This window comes from Felis catus, chromosome B2, assembly GCF_018350175.1.
Source record: "Felis catus isolate Fca126 chromosome B2, F.catus_Fca126_mat1.0, whole genome shotgun sequence".
Taxonomy (NCBI): domain Eukaryota; kingdom Metazoa; phylum Chordata; class Mammalia; order Carnivora; family Felidae; genus Felis; species Felis catus.
In genome coordinates this window covers 15208826-15230341 of record NC_058372.1, presented here as the reverse complement: position 1 = coordinate 15230341, position 21516 = coordinate 15208826, and the positions used below count along the sequence as shown (strand labels likewise).

General features: G+C 47.2%; 1 protein-coding gene across 9 annotated transcripts in view; it reads left to right on the top strand.

Moving 5' to 3' along the window:
* The window catches only part of SIRT5 (sirtuin 5), a 40470-nt gene that overhangs the window by 4213 nt on the left and 14741 nt on the right, over positions 1–21516 (top strand). For 6 of the 9 annotated variants that reach the window (XM_006931448.4, XM_023253680.2, XM_045057100.1 and 3 more), the window contains 6 exons: positions 3068–3217; positions 7003–7136; positions 14097–14322; positions 17222–17309; positions 18409–18462; positions 20445–20568. In XM_006931448.4, coding sequence (XP_006931510.2) covers positions 3103–3217; positions 7003–7136; positions 14097–14322; positions 17222–17309; positions 18409–18462; positions 20445–20568 — 741 coding nt within the window. In that variant the 5' untranslated portion in view covers positions 3068–3102. Of the gene's footprint in view, positions 1–2396; positions 2549–2715; positions 2842–3067; positions 3218–7002; positions 7137–14096; positions 14323–17221; positions 17310–18408; positions 18463–20444; positions 20569–21516 lie in introns of those variants that run through there. The other 3 variants (XM_003985795.6, XM_023253681.2, XM_045057101.1) reach the window with 3 other exon arrangements.

Sequence of the window (21516 nt, the reverse complement as noted above, 5' to 3'; positions counted from 1 at the left end):
TTAACCGACTGCGCCACCCAGGCGCCCCTCTTCCACGTTTTTAACGCAAATGCCAACGAGTACTGTGGTCCCGTAGTACTATGGTACCTCCTATCCCTTTTCTCTTACAAAACAGTATTTATATTCTGGAGACGTCTCTCCAGGTTAGAGAGGCTGTCTTGGGGCATCTGGTTGGGTCAGTCGGTAGAGCATCCAACTGTTGAACCCAGGTTGTGAATTCAAGCCCCACATTGGGTATAGTGCTTACGTTAAAAAAAAAAAAAAAAAAAGGTTAGAGACAATGTCTTTATTCTTTTTTTTTTTTTTAACATGGGACATCTGCATACCGGACTGAGTTGTGGAATTAAATAGTCTGATTTGGCACTAACAGAGTTTTGAGCCTCATCTTCCAGACATTTATTTTTAACCTCTCCGAACATCCTCTGCTCCGCTGATACCGGCCCTCACTCTGAAGTCAGGGAGCTGTCTGCTTCTAAATACTGAATCAGCCAGCAAATCACCTGTGATCACTTGGTTCATTTGTGTGTTTTTAAATTTTTTTAAATGTTTTAATTTATTTTTGAGACACAGAGAGACCGAGCATGAGCAGGGGAGGAGCAGAGAGAGAGAGGGAGACACAGAATCCGAAGCAGGCTCCAGGCTCCGAGCTGTCAGCACAGAGCCTGACGTGGGGCTCGAACTCACAGACTGTGAGATCATGACCTGAGCTGAAGTCGGACGTTCGGCCGACTGAGCCCCCCAGGCGCCCCCATTTGTTTTTAAAAAAAAATTGTAGGAAACGACACATAACATTTAGCATCTTGGCCATTTTTAAGGGTACAGTTCAATAGTGTTAAGTAAGTACATTCACGTTACATAACCAATCTCCAGAACTCTCTTTATCTTACAAAACTGAAGCCCTATACCCATTACTTTTATTTTTAAACTATTTTATAGTTCACATACAGGAAAATGAACCCTTTTTTCGTGTAGTGTTCTGTGGGTTTTGACAGACAACAATCGTAACCGCCACCATAATCAACTTGTAGGACAATTCCATCACCCCCCAAAATCCCCTTGTGCCCCTTTGTGTATTCACTCCTCCCTGCTCAGGTGACCATGACATATTTTCTGTCCCCATAGTTTTGTCCCTTCCAAAATGTCATATTGGTAGAATCGTACGTACCTTCTTTTTTGTCAAGCTGCATGTTGTGACTGTGCCATTGTGTTTACTGAACTCATCCCCCATAGGTGGACAGTTAGGTTGTTTCCAGTCTCCTGCTGTTAGTCAAACTGATCTAAAGAACAACCCTACAGATTCATCATTTTGGATGCGGGCAAGTCTCACTGTTTTACAAATTTCCTCACTTGGGATTGCTAGGGCAAAGGGAAAAATGCACTTGTAATCTTTTTTTTTTTTTATCTTTTATTTTTTAAAATTTACATCCAAATTACTTAGCATATAGTGCAACGATGATTTCAGGAGTAGATTCCATAGTGCCCCTGACCCATTTAGCCCATCCCCCCTCCTACACCCCCTCCAGTAACCCTCTTGGTTCTCCATATTTATGAGTCTTTTATGCTTTGTCCCTCTCCCTGTTTTTATGTTATTTTTGTTTCCCTTCCCTTATGTTCATCTGTTTTGTCTCTTAAAGTCCTCATGTGAGTGAAGTCATATGATTTTTGTCTTTCTCTGACTGACTGATTTCGCTTAGCATAATACCCTCCAGTTCCATCCACGTCATTGCAAATGGCAAGATTTCATTCTTTCTGATCGCCGAGTGATACTTCATTGTATCTATATACCACGTCTTCTTTATCCATTCATCCATTGGACATTCGGGCTCTTTCCATCCTTTGGCTGTTGTTGATAGTGCTGCTATAAACATCGGGGTGCATGTGTCCCTTCGAAACAGCACACCTGCATCCCGTGCAGAAATGCCTAGTAGTGCAGTTGCTGGGTTGGAAGGTTTTAGTTTTTTGAGGAACCTCCAGACTGTTTTCCAGAGTGGCTGCACCAGCTTGCCTTCCCAGCATCTGTAATCTTGATAGGTTGCCTTCCAAAGGGATTATGAAGTTTTGGTAAATGTGTTCTTTTTCTATTTTCTGGATCTACAGACTTTTTCATTCTGAGTCTGTCCAACAGTTTGCCCTCTAGATAGAAGTCAGCCCTGCCAACTACCCTTTTGATGTCATTGATCTAAATATTGTCTTTCTCTGTGTCTGTTTCCCTTTTATACGTTTCCTCAGGGATGGATAAGAATTTACTAACTGTGCTTTTTTTTTTTTAAATTTTTTTTTCAACGTTTATTTATTTTTGGGACAGAGAGAGACAGAGCATGAACGGGGGAGGGGCAGAGAGAGAGGGAGACACAGAATCGGAAACAGGCTCCAGGCTCTGAGCCATCAGCCCAGAGCCCGACGTGGGGCTCGAACTCACGGACCGCGAGATCGTGACCTGGCTGAAGTCGGACGCTTAACCGACTGCGCCACCCAGGCACCCCCTGACTGTGCTTTAAGTCACAAGTTCCTTTGACCTGATGTCATCTTGATCCCATTCGTTGTCATAGTATGTGTCTTCCCTGCCTCGTTCTGTTCTCAGAGTTTACCTTCTCGTAGAAAGTGTCTTTTGACCCAAAGTTGAGAAGACACACCTTTTTCTTACCTTTTCATACGTTTTAAAAAGCAGAAGAACTTGTTTTCTGAATGAATTCTCACATCTTACCCCTTCCCAAGCCTCTAGGGCAGCGGTTCTCAAACCTGAACATTCATCAGAATCACCTGGAGACAGACGGGGCCCCCCACCTGCAAAGTTTCTGAATCAGTGGATCTGCGGTGGAGCCCCTGACTTTGCAATTTCTAGTAAGATCTCAGGTGCTGTTGCTGGTCTGGGGACCTGTCTTTGAGAACCACTGCTCCAGGGCACCTGGAACAGCTTGAAAACACAGACTGAAAACCGTTGCTTTAGAGGATGCATTCCCCTCAAGATCTGTTACTGATGATTTTTGTCAAGGGCCTTCTTACTTTTATATACACGTGTAGAGATAGAAGTTGACTGTTTCTGTTTGTGTCTGTTTTTTTTCTGAAGCCCATCTCTGGAGTTACGACTACAAAGAAAACCTGATGCAACCTCTTCAGGTTGTCCCCTGTCGATTACTCTCCTGGCTGTATAGTGGACTGAAGTCTCCAGTCTCCACCAGAACCCGGATTTGCCCGACGATGGCTCGACCAAGTTCAAGTAGGTCTTTCTCAGCCTGCCACTCCTTTCTCTCCGGTGGAATTTAAAGTACCTGAACGTTCCTACACTTTGAGGGGGTAATGTCTGTAGTGGAGTGGGTGCTGGGCAAGATTTTGGAGAAAGCCACACTGCCCTGCGGCCCTCAGGCAAGCCCCCTGCAGGTCAGGATCTGGGATCATCTCTTAGTAGGTCAAGTGCAAGCCCATTGAAGACATTTTATTGCTTCTCCCAGTATGTTTGCATTCAAGCTTCTCACATAAGATTTGCATTTAAATTGTTTTTAAACGTTTATTTTTGAGAGAGAGGGGAGGGGAGGGGCAGAGACAGAGAGACAGAATCCTAAGCAGGCTCCCAGCTGTCAGCACAAAGCCCGACGTGGGGCTCAAACCCACAAACTGTAAGATCGTAACTTGAGCTGAAGTCATATGCTCAACTAACTGAGCCACCCGGGCGCCCTGATTTGTACTTTAAAATCCTCACCTCTCAGCAGGAGGGGAAAGCTGGAGACTGTCCTACAGGGTAATGTGGAGTAGATTTTCTACTTCAGAGATAGATTTAAAAAAAAATTTTTTTTTAATGTGTATTTTTGAAAGAGAGAGAGGGAGAGTGCGAGTGGGGGAGGGGCAGAGAGAGAGAGACACACAGAATCCCAAGCAGGCTCCAGGCTCCCAGCTGTCGGCAGCTGATGTGGGGGCTCAAACCCATGAACCATGAGATCATGACCTGAGCAGAAGTCGGACACTCAACCGACTCAGCCACCCAGGCACCCCTTGATAACGACTTTTTTTTAAGTTTACTTATTTATTTTGAGAGAGGGAGCAAGCTGGGGAGGGGCAGACAGAGAGAGAGGGAGAGAGTTACAGGCAGCCTCCATGATGGCAGCACAGAGCCCGATGTGGGGCTCATCTCATGAACTGTGAGATCATGGCCTGAGTTGAAATCAAGAGTTGGACGCTTAACCGACTGAGCCACCCAGGCGCCCCGAGGTAGGATTTGTATCTCTGCCTGGGCCCTTAGTCTGCAGGGAGTATAGAGTCTAACAGATTTATGTGCTAAAAGGACCTTGGATGAGCCTGTTCAAGAGTGCTGAATTCAGGGTGGCATTGAAAGGCCAAGCTGACCTCTTTTTGCCTCATTTTCGACTTCTGGATTTTTCTAATCCTGCAAGTGTGCTCAGACATAACGGCCCCTGCTTCTGTTTGCCCATCCTCAGAAATAAAAAGAACCCAATCCCTTGGTGCTCCTGGCTGTGGAGAACAGGGCAGGCTGCTAGAGGCTGTAGTGAGACCCACGGTTGTGCCTGGCTTCTGCCCAGAGCGGGCCGTCTGGGTTTGGAAGTGCAAAGTGTCCTGCTGTGTTTTCCTGTAGCAGTTAGGAAATGTTCTTTTCTTGTCTTTTCTTTTCTTTTCTTTTCTTTTCTTTTCTTTTCTTTTCTTTTCTTTTCTTTTCTTTTCTTTTCTCCTCCTCCTCCTTTTTCTTCTTTTAGGATTTCACACCACATTAACAGTATTATATCTTACATCCTGTTTTCCAAGAACCAAACCTACGTTGCCCTTTTTGTTTCTAGACATTGCTTTTAAAGTGGGACCTTTTAAAGGAGTCACTTGGACCTGGGATCTTTTCATCAGTGGGATGACAAGAGTTTACATTTCAGGTGAAAAAGACTCTTAGGGCTGGGGAAAGTTTTATGGGCGAACTTTGAAGTCCTTGAGGATCTTTGTAGGGTTTGAACCCAGGAGTCGCACAAATGGCCCTGAGTAAAATACTTGCCCGTTTTCTTATGGAGCATCTTGTTCTTTCAGGGGATTAGATCAGACTGCAAACCCGAATCTACCCAGGCGGGGTTCCTTTTCTCCTGGTTGGTCAGCTTTAGTGGGCTTCATTTCTCACGGTGGTCTATCTCCGAAAGGGACGTGAACGTGGGCTGAGCTTTGGTGTGGTTGGCAAGTGGTTGGGCTGGTTATACCCCAGGAACAGTGTGCCAGCACCATCTTCAGTCCTTTGAGATTTGTGCTGCCAGAAACGTGGTCCCGGAGAAGCTTCAGGAATGTGGTAGGAGAGGGAGTAGTGAGCCTCTGCGTCTTTGCTTCTGAGAGTCTGTTTTCACTCCCTGTGCATTCTTACCAGCAGCCGGAGAGGAAGGGACGGGGAGGGCAGGTTGGGTCTTTACTGAGATTCTCGCCCTGGGCCAGGCGTGGAGGTGACTCTGGGCTTGTGAGGGAGGCGTCGTGGATGTATGAGAAGCCAGCAGGATCTGTCTTCCCAGCCTGGGGCACAGAATGAAGTCACATTCCTTTCATGTCTAAGTTCATTGTCTCTCCGCCCCCATCCTGCTATCCTTTCTCCTTTCTCCCATCCTCCTGTCATGGGCGCCATCTCTCAGGGGATGCTCATCCCGTCCAGGGGTCAACCTTGGTCACCGCTGCCTCCGGCAGGAGACCAGAAAACCTTCTGTCTGCATCCGCTGAAGAACTCGTTTGCTCTTTGGCGAGAATCTGCAGAGCAGGAGCCCAGGTTAGCCACTCCCAGAAGACGTCAGCGTCAAGGGGCCACAAGTAGTGCTGGTCCAGCTTTTGCTTCTCCAGCGGGAGGGCAGAAGGGGGAGTTTCTCTTCTCCTGGCAGCTTGTGCTCAGCTCTGCACCGCTTGGGCCCGGCCTCCGGGGGCCCTAGCACCACTCAATGGCGTCACCAAGTCACTCTTAACCAGGGACGAGGACATTTATTGCAAGGGCGGACTCTCCCTTGTGGTCCACGCACGGTGCTTGGTGCGGAGCCTGGGGCGTGGTGCGCCCTCACTGCAGGACGGTTGCTGCTGCCTCTGTTGGTCAGAGCTGGAGAGGGAGAAGGCCTGGAGGTGCAGAACAAGGCCCCCCATCCCAGACAGCGAGCCAGCCGTAGTCTGTGACCTGCTCTCCGGTTATGCTCCGGGTTCATCTGCTTTTTGTGACCCCAAGTCCCTGGTGATGTCTTGCTGAAAGATCCAACTGTTGCTTGAGTTGTAAAGAACGTTGTCCAGGTTTGGAGCTGAGCGTCTGTTCACAGGGGAGGGAGCCTCACCCTCAGCTTGTAATGATGCCCAGGGGACGCTGCAATTAGCAAGATCCCCAAAGGGAAGGGGATTTGGGGAGGAAGGGGTCCAGTGGGCCTGAGGTGAACCCTCCTACACTAGCTTGTTTTTACTGTTAGGAAGGAGGATGCAGTCCCATCCGTTAGCTGCTAAAAACCCCTGCGAGAGCCTGCTCTGGGGAAGGCAGTACTGTGCACATCAAACAGCTAGGGCCGCAGAGGCCACTTGTTTGCATCGGATCTCACAGGTGGATGGATGGGAGGCAGAGCTGAGATCGGAAGCCAGTGTCATGTGCCTGAAGCCCCTACTTTGTTTTTTTTTTTCCTTAAGTTTATCTATTTGGAGAGAGACAGAGCATGCCTGTGGGGGAGGGGCAGAGAGAGAGAGAAGGAGAGAGAGAATCCGAGCAGACGATGTAGAGCCTGATGCAGGGCTGGAACCCACGAACCCGTGAGATCCTGCCCTGAGCCAAAATCAAGAGTCGGACACTCAACCGGCTGAGCCACCCAGGCTCCCTGTTCCTGCTTCTTTCTTAAGACACTATACGGTCTCACATCAGGCCACACGGGTGGCATCTTCGTGGCATCGGAATGATTTTTATTTGGGTATCCTAAAATATAATTTCATGCAAGGTCAAGTCAAAATATGAACGATTGATACAGAATATAAATGTCCAAACGGTACGGTGGATTTATAAAGATTTTATGCTCTCTTTAGGTATGGCTGATTTTCGGAAGTTCTTTGCAAAAGCAAAGCACATAGTCATCATTTCGGGGGCTGGCGTTAGTGCTGAGAGTGGGGTTCCGACCTTCAGAGGAGCTGGGGGCTATTGGAGAACATGGCAAGCTCAGGTGAGTGATGTTTCCAGAATACCAAGAGGTTCTACTGAAGGAAGCACAGTTTGACTCAGAGCCTGATGCCTGGCCCAGAGGGAAAAAAGATTTGAAATTGACCATGACTCTTGTCCTTATTCGTTTTGGCCTCAACACAAAGTCTGTATGATTAGGGTCTCAGGCATAAGCAAAGCAGCCACTTTCCTTACTTTCTAGATATGTACAGATCGCATTTATTCGTGTAACAATTTCGATCTCTTCTCCTAACTTAAAGTGGAATCAGAAAAGTCGTGCTACACATAGCTCATTACTTTTCTATAGATCTTGAAATTAAGTATTAACACAGTTCTTAAGTGTATTTATTTATTTTGAGAGAGACAGAGGCAGCACGAGTGGGGGAGGGGCAAGGAAAGAAGGGGAGAGAGAGAATCCAAAGCAGGCTCCGCACTGTCAGTTCATAACCCGACGTGGAGCTGGAACTCACAAACTGTGAGATCATGACTTGAGCTGAAACCAAGAGTCAGATGCTTAACTGACTGAGCCACCCAGGCACCCCAAGTATTACAAATTTTTAAAGTTCCTGTGAACTTTCATGTTTGAAACCAAAGTTGCAGTTTTGAAGGCTTAGGGCTTGACGTTTAAAAACTTTATACGGGGGCACCTGGGTGGCTCAGTCGGTTAAGCGTCCGACTTCAGCTCAGGTCACGATCTCACGGTCCGTGAGTTCAAGCCCCGCGTCGGGCTCTGGGCTGATGGCTCGGAGCCTGGAGCCTGCTTCCGATTCTGTGTCTCCCTCTCTCTCTGCCCCTCCACCGTTCATGCTCTGTCTCTCTCTGTCTCGAAAACAAATAAAAACATTAAAAAAAAAAACTTTATACGAAGGCCATTAGAATGGAAACTCTATGGGCACGGACTTTTTAAAAACAGACTTGTATTATGGTATAATATACAGATGACCCTCAAACCACACAGGTTTGAATTGTGCAGATCCACCTACGTGCGGATTTTTTTTTATATGTAGTGTAAAACTTTTTAGAGATTTGCGACAGTTTGAAAAACTCTCAGATGAACCCCGTAACCTAGAAATTTCTAAAAATCGAAGACAAAGTTAGGCATGTCGTGAATGCATAAAATACATGTGGGTTCTAGTCTGTCTTTTATCATTTACTACCATTCAAATTTATTGCAAAAAGTTAAGATTTGCCAGAACTTAGGCACGCAAATGCTGAGCCTATATGGTGCCATTCGTAGTCTAGAGCAACGTAAACACATGTGAAGATACAGTGTTAAATCATAACTATGTAAAACTAACTGTAGTGCACACGGTACCTCTGTAGTGATTTCGTAGCCACCTCCTGTGGCTGTTGCCGTGAGCTCACGTGTTGCGAGTATCTGCTTAAAATATGGTGTGACACAGGATGTCTGGGTGGCCCAGTTGGTTAAGTGATCAACTCTTGATTTTGGCTCAGGTCACGATCTCACGGTTCGTGGATTCGAGCCCCCTGTTGGGCTCTGCGCCGACGGCACGGAGCCTGCTTGGGACTCTCTCTCTCTCTCCCTCTCTCCCTCTCTCTCTCTCTCTCTCTGCCCCTCCCCCACTCATGCTCTGTCTCTCCCTGTATCAAAAATAAATAAAACATTAAACAATTTTTAAAGAAAAGGAAAAATAAAAGGAAATTCATGGAGCCATTGCTGTAGCTATACCAGCAGGCGCAAAAACCTTGCACTTTGGATGAAATATGTTTGTATCTCGTATTGAAAATGCAGCTTTAGGGCGCCTGGGTGGCTCAGTCAGTTAAGCATCTGACTCTTGATCTCCGCTAGGTCATGATCTCACCGTTTGTGGGTTTGAGCCCCGCCATCGGGCTCCACGCTGACAGTGCGAAGCCTGCTTTGGATTCTCTCTCTCTCTCCCCCTCTCTCTGCCCCTCACCCGCTCGTGCTTGCTCGCTCTCAAAAATAAATACATAAACATTAAAAAAAAAAAAAAAGAAAACGCAGCTTCTATACGGTTTCAGGATTGCCGTAAGAAAGGCATACCTGTGGACTAAGCTGATTCGGGAGAAAGTGACATCATTCTATGACAACTTAGAGCACAAAGAAAACAAAGGACCTAAAGCTGGAGACTTTAGTGCAGGAGACGGTTTGATAACCTCGGAAAGAGGTTTGGCTTTAAAAAATGCCAAGGTCGGGGTGCCTGGGTGGCTCGGTTGAGCATCCACCTTGGGCCTACGTCATGATCTCAGGGTTCGTGAGTTCGAGCCCTGCGTCAGGCTCTGTGCTGACAGCTCAGAGACTGGAGCTTGCTTTGGATTCTGTCTCCCTCTCTCTCTGCCCCTCCCCACTCACATTCTGTCTCTCTCTCAAAAATAAATTAACGGAAGCAGCTTCTGTCAACCAAGAGGCAGCAGACAAGTTCCCGGATGCCGTTAAGAGAATCATTGAGGAGAAAGGATGTCTGCCCAAACAGGTTTTTAACATAGACGAAAGTGCCCTATTCTAGGGGAAAAAATGCTACAAAAAACATTTACTAGTAAGAAAGAGAAGTGATCGCCAGGATTTAAGGCCAGAAGGGATAAGCTAACTCTATGGTTTTGTACAAACGCAGTCGGGTTTCTGATCAGACAGCCCTTCTCTAGAGAGCCGCTAACCCCCAAGTTCTGATGGGAGAATATAAATATTTTCCTGTCTTTATCTTGTACAAGAAGAAGGCCTGGACACCAAGAATCCTTTTTCTGGGTGGGTCCCTGATGAAGTATCTTTGATTTCAGACGGTACCCCGTCCCAGAACCCTGTGAGTCCAACACCGAAGGCTTCAAACTGATCTCCTCACCTCCAAACACAGCGTCTCTAATTTAGCCTCTAGATCAGGGGTCAGAAGGACCTTTAATGCTCACTACACACGGTGTCCTATGGAAAGGATTGTCAACGCTGTGGAAGGGAACCCCAACAGAGAGCGTCACGGAATTCTGGAAGGATTTCACCAGTGAAGGTGCCATCGTCGTTACAGAAAAAAGCCCGCGAGAGCCACCAAGCCCGAAACAATAAATTCCTGTTGGAGAAAAGTCCAGACGTTGTGTGTGACTTCTTGGGATTTATCACGCAGCCCGTCGGGGAAACCATGAGAAAGATTACGGGTCTGGCAAAAATGGCGGAGGCGCGGGAGGGTGGTGAAGGGTTTTAAGATCTGGATCTTGGAGAAATTCGAGCGCTAACAGACACACGCCAGAGGCACCCACGGGAGTCGACGTGATGGAGATGAGAGCCTCGGAACCAGTGCCAGACAATGAGGAAGAAGATGCAAAAGCAGTGCAGGAGACAAACTGATGTTAGACAGTCTGGCAAAAGCGTTCTGATGATTCAAGACTGCTTTTTAAAAAATTGCTTTAAGTTTATTTGTTTTGAGAGAGAGAAAGAGAGAGAACACAACTTGGCGAGGGGCGGAGAGAGGGAGAGGGAGGATCCCAAGCAGGCTCAGCGCCATCAGCATCGAGCCGGATGTGGGACTTGAACTCACCAACCATGAGACCATGACCTGAGCTGAGATCACGAGTTGGACGCTCTACCAGCTGAGTTACCCAGGCGCCCCTTGACTTCTTTTACAAGACGGACTTGGGCACTGTCCCTAAAGCGAATGGTGGAGGAAGAATTGGTTCCGTATGGAACCATTTTGAGAGAAATGAAAAGGCAAAAAAGTTGGGCAGAGATTTCGATGTATTTCTATGAAGTCACACCCAGTGTGCCTGCCTCTCCAGCCTCCCCTTCCACCTCCCCCACTGCTCCCTCCCCTGATGCCGCTGGGACAGCAAGACCCCCCACCCCGTCCTCCTCCCCCGCCCCAGCCTTCTGGAAGGCAATGAGGATGGAGACTTTATGATGACCCGCTTCCACTTAGTGAATAATAAATAATCATGGCGCCACACAGTTGATAAGCCGGCCCATCGTGCATGCGTGTGTCTTCGTGTGAGAACCTCATAACCGTAGGGCTCAGACCATAGGAGGTGTCTTGTGTCATCCCCGTTATCACCCAAGAATTCATCGTGTACGGCATCCTGTGTTCACCTGCATGGAAGTGCATCGCCCACCCGTACGGAGGCATAAAGTGAGTGATAGTTAACATGAGGTTCATAAGGTGTTAGTTTTCTCACGGTTCTCGAACGTTGCTTTCAAAGAATTACGGTACACTACAGTGAGCGTCTCTTACAATTTGAGAAACCGTGTATCAACCTATCGCCACAGGCAAGTGGTTTTTTTTTTTAAAGTTAAGTGTTTCTAACACTGTGTTATGAATATGATTGTGATACCGTATGCCGTAAAGACGTTATAACCACTCACCCAGCGTATGGGCTAGCTACCGCGGAGGAATCGTATCCATTTCAGTCATTGCTGCTGCTTCATTACTGAATTGTGTTATGCGTGAATAAATACGAACTTTTCACATTGCCTTTTATGTGTTTTTTAATGTTTATTCATTTTGAGAGAGAGAGAGAGTGTGTGTGCACATGAGCGGGGGAAGGGGAGAGAATCTCAAGCAGGCTTCACGCCCAGCATGGAGCCCAGTGTAGGGCTCGATCTCAGGACCATGAGATCATGACCTGAGCTCAGATCAAGAGTCTGATGCCTTAACCAACTGAGCCGCCCCAGTGCCCCTCTTTTATTTTTTGATGTCTACCATTAGTAATATGTAGAGCATCTACAATGTTTTGTATCATATATAAGAATATTGATGTAGATACTGACAGGTGATTCACGTTGTGAATGGGTATCGATACGTACGGTACTGTAAATGTATTTGCTCTCCCTTAGGATTTTCTTAATAGCATTTTCTTTTTTCTAGCATACCTTCTTGTAAGAATACATAATGCAATACATGTAACATGCAGAATGTGTGTTAATTGCCTGTTTATTTTATCAGTAAGGCTTCCAGTCAACAGTAGTTAAGTTTGGGGGAATCAAAAGTTATACGCAAGATTTTTTACTGCACAGAGGTCACTGCCCTTTACCCCCACGTTGTTCAGGGGTCAACTGTATGTACAATAAAATTCACCAGTTTGAAAGTGTGCCATTTAATGAGTTTTGGCAAGTGTGTCCCGTAGCGTAGCCATGACCATGATCATGGGCCCGGACTATAACCTCAGGCCTTTTGCAGTCAGCCTCCTGCTCTCCCCCTGGCTCAGGAAATCCCAAGTTTTGGAGTGCAGGAAGTTTAGTCTGCCCTTTTTTTTTTTTTTTTTAATGTTTATTTATTTATTTATTTTTTTGAGAGAGAGAGAGAGAGAGGGAGAGAGTGTGAATGGGGGAGGGGCAGAGAGCTAGAGAACACAAGGGGGGGGCGGTGGTGGGGGGAGACAGAGGCTCTGAAGCAGGCTCCCCGCTGACAGCAGAGAGCCCAACGCAGGGGGCTCAAACTCACGAACCTGGAGATCATGACCTGAGCTGAAATCAGACGCTGAACCGACTGAGCCCCCCAGGCACCCCCGTCTGGTTTACGCATTGCTCTATCCCCAGCTCCCGGGACTCTGGCACACGTGAGTGCTTGATAGACTTCCGTGGGGTGAATGGAGGCCATCGTGCATAGTTACTTCAGTGCACGGATTCCACATTTCGTAGGTAGTTTCTTGTTAAAGGAAGGGCTGATGAAGCTGCCTTTCCTGCCCTATCACATGCCCCCGGCTGGCAGATGTTCAGGATGTTCTGTCACCTCTCTGCTGCCCTCCAGGTGAGCCTGTGGCTGTAGCTGTGGGGACCGTTGCCCTAAGGATGAAGGAGTGGGGGAAGGAGGCCAGAGGGCCATTTGGGTCCCGGAAGAAAGAGGAGGCTCAGAAAGCCGCCGCTGAAGCAGAGAGGCAGGGGGTGGGGTGGGGGGGGCTCGGAGGGTCTCGGGGGGTGCTTTGAGAGGAGAGGGTAGTCAGAAGTGTCAAAACAGCTCAGGGTGTGTGGGGAAGTCCAGGGTGGATGTCGACGATCCACGGCGTAGATGTTTGTTCCCCATTCGCTCCCCAAGTGAAGGCTGACACTATTAGCAGGTGGAAGGAAGAGTGGCCTTCGGAGGTAAAACGAAAGGCAGAACACCACCCCCGCCGCAGTGAAGATCTAGAATGTTTCGGTCATTGCCAGAGGCTCCCTTTTGCCCCTTCCTCAGAGGCTCACGGCCCCAGACAACGACTACCCTTCTCTCTGTCACGGTAGATGAGACTTTTCTCTCCTAGAAGAGGAATTGTACTTTAAAAATATATTTTTATATATTCTGTGAATATGTGCACTGTTTGTTTTTGGGTTTTTTTGAAGTTTATTTATTTGGAGAGTGAGAGTGGGAGAATGAGGGAGGAAGAGAGAGAAGGAGAGAATCCCAAGCAGGCCCCGCGTTGCCAGCCCAGAGCCCGATGCAGGGCTCGAGCTCATGAGCCTGCGATCATGAGATGGTGACCTGAGCCGAAACCAAGCTTCAGATGCTTGACCAACTGAGCCCCCGAGGCGCCCCTGTTCTTTCTGTGTGTAGTTGTGTGTGTGTGTGTGTGTGTGTGTGTGCAGAGCCATAATTATAGTTATAAAAAACTGAGTTTGTCAACTGTGGCCATGATCAATCGGGCATTTTGTATTTCACTTTTTTTCCTGCATCAATGAAAGGGACCTCTTATGTTTTGGGACTCCATGAAAAAAGTAGATTCAACCTGAATTACTTTCTTGCATAATATTGCTTTACTTCCTGGTCATAATTTACGCAATGGAAAATGGGACAGGTTGCATTATCCCTGCCTTGGAAGTGGGGAAATGAAAAGCAGTTTCTCCAAGGTCCCTTGTTGGTCCCAGGATTAGGACGGAGGCTGGCGCCCAGGCCCCTGTGCCCCGTCCGCCACACCGCGTGGGCCTAAGGCGGATGTGTTCCAGCTCTCTCCCCCCGGAAGCCGCCTGCCTCCACGTTCCAGAGCCTGAGTGCACCCTTCCTTCTCTGACTCGTGTCTCCTGTCTCACCCCCAGGACCTGGCCACCCCTCAGGCCTTTGCGCGAAACCCATCCCTGGTGTGGGAGTTCTACCACTACCGGCGGGAGGTGATGCTGAGCAAGGAACCGAATCCCGGGCACCTCGCCATCGCTGAATGTGAGGCCCGGCTGCGTGGGCAGGGCCGCCGGCTTGTGGTCATCACTCAAAACATTGATGAGCTGCACCGCAAGGCTGGCACCAAGAACCTTCTGGAAATCCACGGTGAGGCGCCCTCGCGTGGGGAGGGGAACCAGACTTCAAAACACGTGTCCTGCCATTTCCCACCTGGACCCACCGAACCACGGTCTGCACTTTGACAGGACACCCAGGCGTCTGGTGTGCGGGTCACACGGCAGAGACGCGAGTGCCCAGGGAGGCTGGCGGGAAAAGGGAAGTGTGGGCCATCGAACAACTTACGGCTTTGGCAGGAGCCGCCCGGGAAGATTCTGGCATTCCTGGGGGTGGCCGTTTCCTTTCCCCTCCTCCCCAGCTGGCCTGTCCCCTGAGGCTGAGCCTCTGCCCAGCTCTCAACAGATCAGTGACCAAGCCCGCCAGGTTTGTGACACCTGTGGAGTTTGTCTTACGTCCCGCTGGCTTCCCTCTGCCCTTGATGACACCGTCTCCCTCACGTCCTCTTTAATCCTCTCCCTCCTTTGAGCTCACCAAAAATCTCGTAAACTCATACAGTTTCACATTCATTCATACAAGAGCATAATCCCAAGGGCATTTGTATTTAAAAGTCTATAAAACTTCCATCCCAAGCAACACATTGCTAATTGTGGAATTTCCAGCAGTGGTGACCCAGGGGGGAATGTGGCTGGTTTCCTTGGGTATGCAGTGAAGTTGCCTATTTTTGCCTGGGATAACGGAAACCGAGCACTGTTCACTTGGGTCCCGTCTTTTGTGCCCTGGGGTCTCTTTTGTGCCCTGGCTGTAGTCAGCCACCTGCTGACCCAGTGTCTTGTTGGCACCTTCTCCTGCTGGGTCTGGGCCACTGTCCATGCGGCTCGTCTCGTTTCTTTACACTATCAGAATGCAGGCGGTGTCTCTTGCCATGTATAAATGTGTCAGATGGGGGTGTTAACACCTGTCTTGGTTGTTTGAAGGATTAAATAAGACAATATGTACATATTATTAGTTGGGACTTACGGGGTTGCAAGCGAGAAGAACTCTCTTCTAATTTAGGTAAAAACAGGTGTGCCTGGGTGGCTCAGTTGGTTGAGCAGCCAACTTCAGCTCAGGTGATGATCTCACGGTTCATGAGTTTGAGCCCCGCGTCGGGCTCTGTGCTGACAGCTCAGAGCCCGGAGCCTGCTTCGGATTCTGGGTCTCCCTTCTCTCTCTGCCCCTTCCCTGCTCACACTCTGTCTCTTTCTCTCTCTCTCTGCCTCTCTCTCTCTCTCTCTCAAAAATAAACATTCAAAAAAAATTCTGATTTAGGTAAAAAAAAAAAAAAAAAGAAAGCCCCTTCTTTCATCAAACTAAAGATGCCACCAATTTTTAACATGTATCGTGTTTTCAGTGTGACCCTCGCAAAGGAAATAGTCTGCCTAAGCCATCATATTTTATTATCCCTGAGCATTGTTATTTTGCACTTACCGAAATGGCCTACTAAAACTTACATAGACACAGATTTTTAGAAACTGTATCACCCTTGCACATATAAAAAACAGTGAAATATAAAAAGGCACATATGAAAATGAGTGAAATAAAGTGGTTAAGATACTTCTCACGTTCCGACTCTTTCGAATCACTTCTGAATGACTCCAAGGCATCAGTGTTTTCCAGGCGTGTTTTCCACGCATTTCCTAAAAGGCTGCTCCCCGCTCGTCTCCGGGTTCCCCTCCAAGCCGCTGACACACATCCTGGCAGTCTGATATTGGGCCTTCCTGGATCGACACCAACAGGTGTCGGGGGGAATGTTCTAGACAACAACCCGAACTCGTTTTCTTCCCCCAAATGGCCCTTTGGTGGTTTGTGGGCTGAAACATCCAGGGCTGGCCCTTGCCCCAGCAGTCCCTGGGGAATAACAGCCATGTCCCCACACGTTTCAGCCATCATCGTTCTCCTGTAACAGGTGTGCCAGCGCAGGCTCTGACGGCCGCCTCACATCTGTCCTCTCGCCGGGTAGCGGTCATAGGACACATGCGATTTCAGAGATACTAACGTGGGGGAGAATGGCCTTGCCGAAACTGACAAAGTAGGATGTTGTCTCACAGAACCCGGGAGTCCTGGGTTGGAGCTGATGTCGTGAGCAACAGTCTCTTCTTGCTCTGCCCCCACCCCAGCTTTGTTGACTCTTTGAATAAAACCTCACTTCTCCCCGTGCATGCGGTCTGCCTCCGTGCGCCAGGCCAGTGAAGGGAGCTGTTGGCCGCTCTGGGCACCTTGCTTGGGTCACATACCTCCGTGTGACCGAAGGCCACTGCCAGACGATTACGGTACCGTGATTGGACCAGTCGGGGCCGTGAGCCTAAGCTTGTATTTGGGGATGGGATTGACAGCTCCACCCACTCGGGATAGAGGAGAGATGGCTCCCCGAGGAAGGAATACTGGGCAGAATGGAGCAGTGGACGTCCACTCTGGTGCGTGGTGAACATTTAGTGAATCGTGGTCACCGTCGTTGCTTTAGCTCAATCAATGGGTTGCTAGTTTTAACAATTACTTGCTTCATTTGTTAGTTGCTTATGTATTTACTGAGCTGCTTTTGTAGAAAGACTCAAGATTTGTTGAGTCGACGGTAGGATTTTGCCAATACATCCAACGTTTTGAGCCTTCGTCAGTCATGTACCTAGTAAACCACGCCCTTGGGTTTACACTGGCTTCCTGTACCCTACTGACCACCTTCAAGTCCGCCTCAACATCAGGATCATTTGAGAGCTCCTTAATCATGCCGTAAGTCATTTTATCTGTCTCTCTCCCTTCCAGATTACAAAATCCAGGAGGCAGATGTCCGTGGCCCGGTAGAACTGTGTGCCTTTGGATTTCCCTTGACACCTAGGGCAGGCCCGTTTGTTGAAATGAACGAATAAAAACTAAATTCTGTTGTACCCCTTTAGACATGGAGACAGTTCCTTCTAATTATGCTAAATTTCGGTCTTGTTTAACTTGTGTTTTTCAGGTAGCTTATTTAAAACCCGATGTACCTCTTGTGGAGTTGTGGCGGAGAATTACAAGAGTCCCATTTGTCCAGCTTTATTGGGAAAAGGGTAATGACACTGCTCTACGGAATGAGTGTACTTTGTTTTCTCTTTCAAGTTGAACATAAACGGAAGGAAATTGAACAGTAGCCTAAGATTCCTGTGGATAGTTAGGAGAAATGAGACTAGATTACAGTACAGCCATAGGATAAAAGAACTATTTTGCTCAAAATTTACAATGCTAAGTGAAAACCACAGGACCTAACTCTTATCTAATACGATCCAAACTTCATATTTAAACACATGCACGTGCACACACACACACACACACACACACACACTCATGCAAACACACGCACACCCCATGTGGGTATACCTGGTATATAGAGATAACAGACCAGAAGAAAAGACAACAAAATATTAACAGTGATTGTCAAGAATAGTGGGGTTATGGGTAATTTTGATTAGTTCTTTATATCTTTCTGGAGTTTTTCTAACATTTCTGTGATGAGCATGTACTGTTATAACTAGGGAAAAAAAATAAGACTAGACTTGAAATATTGAGAAAAAATTTACCTGGCCATTTAAAAAAATGAAAAAAAAATTTTTTTTAATGTTTATTTACTTTTGAGAGAAAGAGAGAGAGAGACAGAGGTGCGAGCAGGGGAGGGGCAGAGAGAGGGAGACACAGAATCCAAAGCAGGCTCCAGGCTCTGAGCTGTCAGCACAGAGCCTGATACGGGGCTCGAACTCACAAGCCTTAAGATCATGACCTGAGCTGAAGTTGGACGCTTCACCAACTGAGCCACCCAGATGCCCCTTACCTGGCCGTTTTAAATCAGGATAAATTATATAGGTAATATATGAATCCAGTATCCTTGCAGAAGATTCCAATGATGATGTATACAGTGCATATCAGGAAGCTCCCCCTTAACATCCTGGTGGCTCTGCCCCCTCTCCACATGAAAATTCCCTTTTCTGACATAAAATCACTGGTTGTTAACTGTGTGGTGTCTGCCCTTCCAGTACCCTTCTAAGTCAGCTTGTATTAACTATGAGTTTGGGAGCTGTATACCGCCAGGCGAATATACAGACTTACGTTATGTTTTCTCTCTGTTCTTTGATTATACCAATGTCATTGTTTCTTTACTAACATCTCTTACTCCAGGGCTCCAGAACCGGAAGCTCAGGATGCCAGAATCCCAGTGGAGAAACTTCCCCGGTGGGTAAAAATCTCTGATCCGTATTTGGTTTTCCAGATGGAAATAAAAAAAAAAAAAAAACAATCAAAATCTAAGTTCATTTGCTGAGATGCCTCTTAAGTGCACAAATGCAGACGGACAGGGGCCAAAGGTTGAAGGTGAACCACCCCAGGGTGAGGAGAACCACTCCCTTCCCGTCCCTTTTTGCTTTGCACTGTGGTGGGATAATTTGAGGCCTGGAAAGTTTCTGGAGCTGTTATGCCCCAGCTGCTTACCTGGTGCTTATGAAGCGTAGAGGCGGACGTCTTGTGAAAATGTTAGCTGGTACCATCTTCATTCTCCTCCTTGTCGTGTGTTATTAGCCCAGGGCAAAGGAGGCAGTAAAAGGTCTTGCAAAAGTGAAATTATAGGACCAAACAGGATTTTTGCAGATTAAAAAAAAAAAAAAAATAAGAAAAGCCCTAGAGAAAGATTTTTGTGTCGGTTTTTCAAAAGCAGACGTTACAACGGCATTTCCCAAAGTGTTCTTAGAACACTCGACCCATGTGATGTTGATGGACGTTACTTAAGAAATGATGTTATGTGTTCAAATAAATATGGAAACCGTAGAGTAAACAAATTTGAAGTATGTTTGCTTTACTGCAGGACTTCTCAGAGCATTTAATACACCAGAGTACACTGTTCTTTAAAGAATAGTTATAATTTGTGAATATTTCACTAGTTTATTTAACCACAGAACCCTATTTGTTATTCTTTTCAACGTTTTTTAATTTAAGTGTTTTATTTACTTATTTTGAGAAGACCGAGAAAGCATGAGAGCGAGTGGGGGAGGGGCAGAAAGAGAGGGAGAAAGAGGATCCCAAGCAGGCTCTGTGCTCTTAGTGTGGAGCCTGACGCGGGGCTCGATGCCATGACCCTGAGATGATGACCTACCTGAGCTGAAATCAAGAGCTGGGTGCTCAACCGACAGAGCCACCCAGGCGCCCCAGAACCCTATTTATTATTCTTAATAAGGGTTTTTATTACTGAATCCTAAAGTTTGATCTAAAACAATAGGGAATCGTGGGCAGTTCTTGAGAAGATTATTTATGATGAAAGTGAGGTTTGGGAGGTTGTTGTAGAAGGTCTACGTAGGATGACCCACAGGCAGTGGGGAGTGGAAGAAGAGGAAGATGGCGAACTTGGCCGTGCCCAGGGCAAGAGCAAGGTGAATCTGAGGGAAAGTGAAAGGGGGACACAGATGCGACTAGCAGGTGGCTGGGGTGTTCGAGGCAGGGCTGAGCCTGGTTCCTCCCGGCTGCCATGCCGAAGAGTGCGATGAGGTAGCTGGGAGAGGGATAGCTGTGGTTAAAACCCCATATCCAGCCGAGTCCATGTTGAAGATCAGTTGGCTTCATCCGAGATTCATGGATCGGACAGCATCCCACGTAGCAGACAGAAGCTCCAAGGAGCTGTGCACAATGGAAGACGTTTATAGGTGGAAGAGGCAGGGCGAGGAAGTTCTTCGGGCAAAGAGGGAATTGTTTCGGGCAAGGTCACCTTCCTTCTGGGGATCCAAGGGGTGTTTCAGGCGGGTTACCCCACTAGTGCTGACCAAGTGGCTCCAGACTGACTGGTTAAAGACCACAGGCCCTGGAGAGGCTGGATATACAGCTAGGTTAGGTACTAAGTCTTGGTTTGCCGATATGGGGCTTAGCCCATGGGACTCCATTTTGGGCCTGTGGTCTCTCTTTTTTAACACGGTTTAGAAAGAGAATGGTAAGATTGGCTGAAACACAGCTGTCAACATATCAGCCCAGTGCATCCGGACAAAATGAAAGCTTTAGAAGGGCCTGAATATTCAGAATAAGCTCACATGGTCTGGAAGGGGAGGGAGAGAGGATAACAAGGAAGAGGGCGACAGACTTGATTTGGGGTAGCCCCTAGCCTTCCCCTGATCCAGTGGGGCAGATGTTCTGGCAGGGCAGGTGTCGGGGTTGGGTGAAGGATAATGTTCCCACAGGTGTGAAGAGGCGGGGTGCGAGGGCCTGCTGCGACCCCACGTGGTGTGGTTTGGCGAAAACCTGGATCCTGCCATTCTGGAGGAGGTTGACAGAGAGCTGACCCTCTGTGACTTATGTCTAGTGGTAAGTCATGCCCTCCCCTGATCCTCGAGATTTTCCAGAACACCAGGACTGGGGTGGAGTTTGTTGTGTTCTTTTATGTTTCCTTCCTTCCTCCTCTTCCTACTGTGTGTGTTGAGAGGTTTTGTACCCTACAGAAGAATTAAGAGACAACGAATACGAATTGATCGTAAATGTGAAACTGCGGGAGACCATGTCTTGGGCTTTGCAAAGACACTCCCCTCCTGCCAAAAATGATGAAAAGAGCATGTTATTGGTTCTGATTTTGAAAGTAATACATGTTCATTATTACATTTGAGAAAACACAAAAAAGTGTAAAATTATAAGGAGGAAATTAGAAATCACCAATGATTCTACCATCCAAAAATAGCCACTGTTCATTTTAGTGTATTTTTTCCTAGATCAGAGGGGAGAAACTGTGGTCGGTGGGCCAGATCTAGGCTGCCACTTGTTTTTGTAAATAAAGTTTTATTGGAACACAACCCTGCCCATTCTTCTATGTATCGTGTATGGCTGCTCTCACACTCCAATGGCAGAGTTGACTATTTGTGATGGAGACTGTATGGCTTATAAATCCTCAAAATATTACTATATGGCCCTTTCCAGGAAAACATTTCCCTACTCCTGGTCTAGACCTTTTATTGTGCAGATGTATACATATGGTTAAAAATGCAAAAGTGGGTTCATACTGTATGTTCTGCTTTGAAACAACTTTATTCATGTAGCGATTCACTGGGCATATTCTGTGTCAGTACATCCACAAATCTGTATCATCTTTTCATTGGCGGCATGGTATTCTGTTGCGTGGATATACAATGATGTATTTAACCAATCCTCCATTGTTGGACATTTAGGCCATTTCACATTTTGATATTTTAAATAATGCTGTAGTGAATATTCTTTTTTTGTTGTTAATTTTTTTTTTAACGTTTATTCATTTTTGAGAGACAG